The sequence below is a fragment of the Amaranthus tricolor genome, chromosome 15, assembly GCF_026212465.1.
Source record: "Amaranthus tricolor cultivar Red isolate AtriRed21 chromosome 15, ASM2621246v1, whole genome shotgun sequence".
NCBI lineage: Eukaryota > Viridiplantae > Streptophyta > Magnoliopsida > Caryophyllales > Amaranthaceae > Amaranthus > Amaranthus tricolor.
Genome location: NC_080061.1, coordinates 13918862 through 13926214, shown reverse-complemented (window position 1 = coordinate 13926214; position 7353 = coordinate 13918862). Strand labels below are relative to the sequence as shown.

General features: G+C 36.1%; 1 protein-coding gene across 1 annotated transcript; it reads left to right on the top strand.

Annotated features, from left to right (window-relative positions):
* The first annotated feature begins 365 nt into the window (after positions 1 to 365).
* Positions 366 to 4967, top strand: LOC130800695 (uncharacterized). The gene is made up of 2 exons (XM_057664290.1): positions 366 to 698; positions 3829 to 4967. The coding sequence occupies exons 1-2, from the start codon at positions 646 to 648 to the stop codon at positions 4559 to 4561; spliced, it is 786 nt and encodes a 261-aa protein (XP_057520273.1). The 5' UTR covers positions 366 to 645; the 3' UTR covers positions 4562 to 4967.
* Positions 4968 to 7353: the final 2386 nt, after the last annotated feature.

Sequence of the window (7353 nt, the reverse complement as noted above, 5' to 3'; positions counted from 1 at the left end):
AGCTGAAGGTCCCCTGTCAGACAGAGCGGAAGAGATGGAAGAATACTTAACATTTTGTTTTCTGATTTTTGTTGTTTAAAACGTGTACATAATAGCCACGTGTTACTTTTTAGTCGTTATTATGGTTTGGCTTAAGCTTAGCTCTTGTAGAAGGTCTCATAGCTCTATAAATATGAGGCCTAATCCCTTGTAATGGACAAGTTTAGATTAATCAATTGAGTTTTTCTTCAAAGTAATTGTTGTCTCAATTACTCGTCTGTGAGGAGCCTTTGTGAGTCAAAGCAAAGTGATCTTCCCAGGTTAATTCCACAAAGATTGAGAGAGTGCCTTTCAATTGGAGTGTGAGTACGAGGCCAATCAATCCAGTGCGGGTTATTTGTCTCCATCCACGGCATTAGGGCCACTCTTTAGAGTTGTCCTGGCCAAGCTTCTTGTTTGTTGTTCAAATAGAAGGATTATCGTGTGTGTGCCACTGTGAGTGAATCAGTCTTGGCATGGTTTCTTGGTTGAGTTTATTGTCTTCTTGAAGTATTCAAGCCCATACACGCATCAACGTGGTATCAGAGCTTAAGTTCTGAGTACGGACAAGAATAAAGGGGCGTAAAGAAAGCAGGTAACAAGCCATTTTACACATTCTGTAAAGGAATGATCAGAGAGAAAGGTATAGTGCGATTTTTGTTTCAATTTCGCCAATACAGGTACGTTCCAATTTCTCTTTGTTAATAATTCATTTACAATTAAGGATTATAGAATATATTTGATCATTATACGCATTTGGTTGTGGAATGAAAAAAATTCTGAAAATCTGATTGTTGAATGAATGATTGTGCATCAAATTGATTTCTGAAATTCTGTTCTGGGTCACTATACATATCAAAATTTGTCAATTAATTCATTTACATTCGATTCTTGAACGTCTTAAGTGAATGTTTGTTGAAATTTGATAACAATTGCGATTTAACTGTTCGAACATTGAGTTTTTGCTGAAGAAATTTGTAAATTCGATTTTAATTCTTGTAATTCGATTCTTTGGTTGCTGTGGATGTAATATCTGTTAGGAATTAGATAGATTTGTATATGAATCATTGGATATCACATTTGTTTTGGGAAAGATTGATTGTAACAATCTGAATTGCGAAAATCACTTGAGAAACTAGGGTTTACATTTGTTGCTGCATTAGTTATCTGAAGCACTTAATATCATTAGGCTATTCTCTAAATTCATGTACGAAATTTGTAATCCATGATATTACATTGCTTAATAATCATTGCATAAAGAAATTCAGAAAACAAAAGATTGAAGAACCAACCAGCAGTCATTCATTTTCATTCAACCAGAAATCTTTGAACATTGATTTGTTTGCAACAAATTTGTTCTACTTCCTGTATGATTGGCTAAATTTGATCATAATCAAAAGATTTTGGGGTAACAATTCTAAAATCCAAGTATTACTTGTTGAATCCTTATTGCTGCCAGAAGGTATTGTACCTTTATGTGCGTTTCTGATTTGTTGTGAATCTGAAGTTCTTACTCATTGTTTGCTGCATTTGATTCTCTATAGATAATTGAGCGCATTAGATTGTTTGATTTTTGCTTAGGTTTTAATTTTGTATCATATTCATCCCATATTCATCTCATACTTGCATCATATTCTTCATATTCATCAACCATCATCATACTTGCATCATCATCATTGTATGTGCATAAATTGGTATTATTCTGTATTGTCTAAAAAATCTTAATTACAATAGGTTGTTCTTTGAATTCATGTGTAAGTTTGTAATTCCTTATAGTCATTGCATGAAACGAAGAAAATCAGTCATTCATTTGCCCTGAAATCTGTAAGCATTGACTAACAGTGTGACAAATTTGTTTCTGTTTTCTGTGTGCCTTGTTAAAAATTGATCCTTATTAGAAATCTTGGTGCAAAAAATCCAAGAAATCTGAAATCTAAGTCATTGTTTGCTGTTTCTCTTGCTGCTGTCAGAAGACCAACCCATCTGTGCTGTGCTCCTGATTTGTGCATCTGAAATCATCACCTTACCTGCTGATTCAGAAAGAATAAATTCATTGTTGTGCATCTTAATTGTGCATCTGAAAAAATCCGTTTCCTTTGCTGCTATCAGAAGATAGCCATCATCTGTACCGTATTATTGTTGCTGCTGAATTCTTGCTTCATTTGTTGCTGTCAGGAAGTGTACATTCATTTGTATATTGTCTCGGTACTGTTTTACAATTGAGATATCACATTATTTGCTGCTGTTAGAAAGTGTCAAATTATTTGTGCTTATTTTTGAACATTAACAGTAAAAACACATTGTTGAAACCTCTGAGTAATTTGCGTTTCTTGCTACTGCCAACAAGTGTAATTGGCTTCCTGCTGTGTTTTTAATACTACCTGTGCACCTAAGTAATTACATGATCTATTGCTGTCAGAAAAATTCAATTCAGTTATGCTTGTTCTTGGAAACTAACAGTGAGTGCATATTGATTGTACAGCCAAAATTTTTGCATTTCTTGATTACTGACAGAATGTATTAGTTGCATTCCTACTGTGTTTGCTATTGTTTGTACATTCATCTTCGTTTCTGAAAAATTACTGTTTGAGGATTCTTGAATTGTGGCTCTGAGAATATCATGAATATGGATGAAATGTTTGATGAGATGACCCTTGCCATCCAACAACTCACACATACAGTGATGAAAATTGAAATGAACCAACGGGAAAGGGTAGTACCCCCACGCAATCATGAAAGAACCACAGAGAATAAAACACTTAGATTAGATGTTGCTGATTTTGGAGGAACAACACACGACCCTGAGGATTACTTGGAATGGGAGGCCGGATTAGAGAGGTACTTTGAATTCAACAAAACCTCTGAAAAACAACAATACAAACTAGCCAAAATCAAGTTAAACCAATTAGCTGCCTTATGGCTTGAGGGAATTCAAAGGCAAAGAAGGAGGGAGAACAGGGAGAAGATTAATACTTGGGCTAAACTGAAGAAACACCTCAGGAAGAAATACGTGCCCTCCTCCGCAGTAACCAGATTTATTCAACATGAGAGCAAAATAAAAGATCTTACACCTCTACCTCCATATAAGATCATTTCTACTCCTGCAAAACAGAAGAAGGTAAGCCATGACCTGAATAAAAGTAACTGCCACGAAGGAGTTCAGAATGGGAGAGAATCCATACATTTGATCATGAAGAGAACTAGTAAGGATCAAACCCAACAGCAAAGCAAAGCATTGAAATCATTAGAGGATGAAGCATTCCATCACATATTAGACACTGAGTTGATTAAAACTATACCTATCGATGATGGTGAATTAAATAAATTGCATTTTAAAAATCCATCTGCATACTGTGATGTGAATGGTGTTCATTCCATGGTAGATAAGAAAGCAAACGATGTCTTGAATAAGAGTGAATGCTATAAAGGGTTTCAGGATGAGAGGAAATCTATGCATATGTCCACCAAAGAAATTAGTGAGAACCAAGCCCAACAGCAGACCAAAACCTTGAAAACAGCAGAGGATGAAGCAGTAGATTTTGAGTTGATTCAGCCTATGAATATTGATGATATTGAAATAAACAAAATGCATATGGAAAACTCATCTACACACTGTGATCAAGTCAAATAGCAAACCAACACATTGAATTCATCAGAGGATCAAGCATTAGACACTGAATTAATCAAAATTATACTTATTGATGATGTTGAGATAAACAAACTGCACTTACAAGATTCAATTACATGCTGTGATAAAAGTGGTTTTTATTTCGTAGAAGACACAATTGCTGACATTCATCCTGTTTGCAGGTACTTTACAAATGCTGAACAAAGGACTATAAAGGTGTTGCAACCACAAAACAAACACAAAAAGCAAATCATAATAGAAGAGGAACAGTGCAGTACCAAAGGAGAAGATGACAACAAGCCACGGGAACTGCAAGAAGGGACTTTTACTTGGATGCATTTGGACCTCCTGGACACCTATGGTATGTCAAAGGCTTTCAACTTAGATGACTTCAAACAACATGAGTGCAACGCAGAATTGAGGACAATTCTGTTTAAAGAAGGAGGGAATGATCCAAATATGGATAGCCCACAAGTCAAGATAAGCCAAGCCAAGACAAACCAAGGAGGATACATGGCTGAGCAACCTACTGATTGGATGCTCACTGACTTACCCGCTGACCTTGCTGATTTGGACGTGACAATTCAGGAAGGACAGTCCCAAGCTAGACCAAACATGAGTATCCAAGCATGGCAAAGCCAAGAGGAATCAATGAGAAACCTCACAGCAACACTCAAGCCAGACAAAGACATGCATTCTGGTCAGCAGACCACAGAGCAGCCATCTGACGACCAGCCTACCTTGCGCACAATAGAACGCCTGGTCTCGTGCACATATCAACATGGAAACTCAAGTGATGGCATCTTTGGACATGGAAGAAAAAGCCAAGACTCAGAAATAGCACAGAGAGCCCTCACAGAGCCCAGAAGATTAACGCCAAGGTCGTGTGCTCGCCTGATATTTGATAATGGCTGATCCAGAACTGCCAGCCATCACCTGCTGAGCAGCAGACCTTCGAGCCCTTCCACGGAGTCAACCTGAGCATCCTAGGATACACCAAGGGTAGTTTTGGAATCTCTATACATGGACCTTTCCATCAACACCTTAAGTGCCTCCTAACGATCACAGTAAGACACCAAGAAAAGGAGCTGAAGGTCCCCTGTCAGACAGATCAGAGCGGAAGAGATGGAAGAATACTTAACATTCTGTTTTCTGATTTTTGTTGTTTAAAACGTGTACATAATAGCCACGTGTTACTTTTTAGCCGTTATTATGGTTTGGCTTAGGCTTAGCTCTTGTAGAAGGTCTCATAGCTCTATAAATAAGAGGCCTAATCCCTTGTAATGGACAAGTTCAGATTAATCAATTGAGTTTTTCTTCAAAGTAATTGTTGTCTCAATTACTCGTCTGTGAGGAGCCTTTGTGAGTCAAAGCAAAGTGATCTTCCCAGGTTAATTCCACAAAGATTGAGAGAGTGCCTTTCAATTGGAGTGTGAGGACGAGGCCAATCAATCCAGTGCAGGTTATTTGTCTCCATCCACGGCATTAGGGCCACTCATTAGAGTTGTCCTGGCCAACCTTCTTGTTTGTTGTTCAAACAGAAGGATTATCGTGTGTGTGCCACTGTGAGTGAATCAGTCTTGGCATGGTTTCTTGGTTGAGTTTATTGTCTTCTTGAAGTATTCAAGCCCATGCACGCATCATAAGTGAATTCACACTCTTAAATTAATGTTGAAGTTGGACACATAGGGATTTAATAATTATTTATCCTTGTATGATTAAGTACACTTTGCAATTATTTGTATTTGGTATAGAGCAAATGAGAGTTTAGGTTTAGTTTGCTAGTGTCAAAACACAAATGCAAGTCTATTTTAGTTTGTAGATGCTAGCTCTCACTTAAAAGGTAAAATTCTATTGAGATAACCAAAGAATGAATTCAAGTATAAAAAAAGAACCATTGCTTTAGGATGCCTCTTATTAGGTACATTATCACCAAGTCTTTACTTTTTATTGGTTTAATAAAAAATAGTGGTGTTATTTAGAATGGGATTGTGTCTCAATTGGAGTAAGTTCACTTTTTCAATGTAAGGTCTAGAAAGGGATGAAAGATGACAAAAAATAACAAAAAAATAAGAATACAACAAAAGAGTCCATTGGCCTAGAAAAACATTCTAGACAAGACAAATAACTAGACAAGGCAAGATAATATGAGTACTAAGACTAATGATATAAATAATGAAATATAAAAATAATCATAAAGGGTTTAAGACAGGAATTCAGCGTCTGCAGTTGACTTTTTCCCTAGTCAGGTCCTCAAAGATGTGCTACTCGTTCATATCGTTCCTAATTTGCATCTCCCACATTTTTTTAGGCATACCTCAATTTCGCGTGCCATTAATCATGATGTTTACAACCCTTCTCATTGGCACATCGGTGCAACTACTAGCCTATTCTCTCAATATCGTGTTACTATTCTTATCTATCCCGATGTATCCACACATCCATACTAACATTCTCATCTATATTACTTTTATTTATGTTCATATATCTTCTAAATTAGAGTTAACCCAAATCTTTTGAGAGTAAGGCTCTAGCATTGTTTTATATTTACTTAACTGGTATGTCTATACAATAAGGTAGGTTAAACTATAACTTGATAAAATGTACCTTTTAATATATTCAAAAATCTTGAAACACACATCACCTTAATTGTTGTTTTCCATTTGAACCATCAAACTTGAATTCGATGCATTACATCTTCGTTAGTCTCCCCATGACTCTGGATTATTGATCCCCATATATTTGAATTCGGTCTTTTGCACAACCACATCTCTTTCAACAATTACTTGAGGTTCTCCCACTTGCATTTCCCCACTAAAATTGCATTGTAAGTATTTAGTTTTTAAACGACTAATTTGCAACCCTTTCCTTTAAGGTTGCCTATAATCCTTGAGTGTTTCATTGACTTCATCACTGGTTTCCAACACATCCACAATATTAGCAGCAAACAATATGCGCCAAGAAATACTTTCATAAATAGATGTTGACAGCTCATCAAGTACTACAGCGAATAGAAAAGGGCTTAGGGTCAATTCCTGAATGCAATATTCAAATTGTTCTTTCTTTTGTTATACTTCTCCATCAACGTCCCCAATATGTCAATAGCCTCAGTAGTGAACAGCCTTAGCATGAACCCAAATTGATTATCTATGACTAATATCTCTTGCTTGAGTCTCATCTCAATGATTCTCTCCAACAATTTCAGCGAATGACTGAGAAGTTTAATTCCCTTAGAATTTCACATAATAAGCATTTACTTTGTTTTAATACCATAGAGTAAGTGTGCTTCCCTTCTATTTTTCTGGTATCCTACTTGTCTTCAAACTATTGTTAAAAAGGTTTGTTGATAAAGGGTTTTTCTCGTCCTTTATACTAGAGTCGAATCAAAAAATATTTATAACGACCTACGCACTACACAAGTATAATGGGTAGGGAATCAAACCACGAGGATAAAGCATAATATTAATAAACTCTATGTCTAAATATAATAAGGTTTTAGGGGATGAAGAGGTTCTAAAACTCATGACAAGAAAAATTAAATAACGATGTAAATTAGAGGAAAGAAAATTGGGTTAAGATTAAATTCACCCTAGGAAGGTGATTTTAAAAGAAGGTATATTAGGCAGAGGAAATCAAATAATAACTAGTCTTCATACCTAAGAATACGAGAGGAATTTGGGGATTCCACAAATTACAACGAACGACTT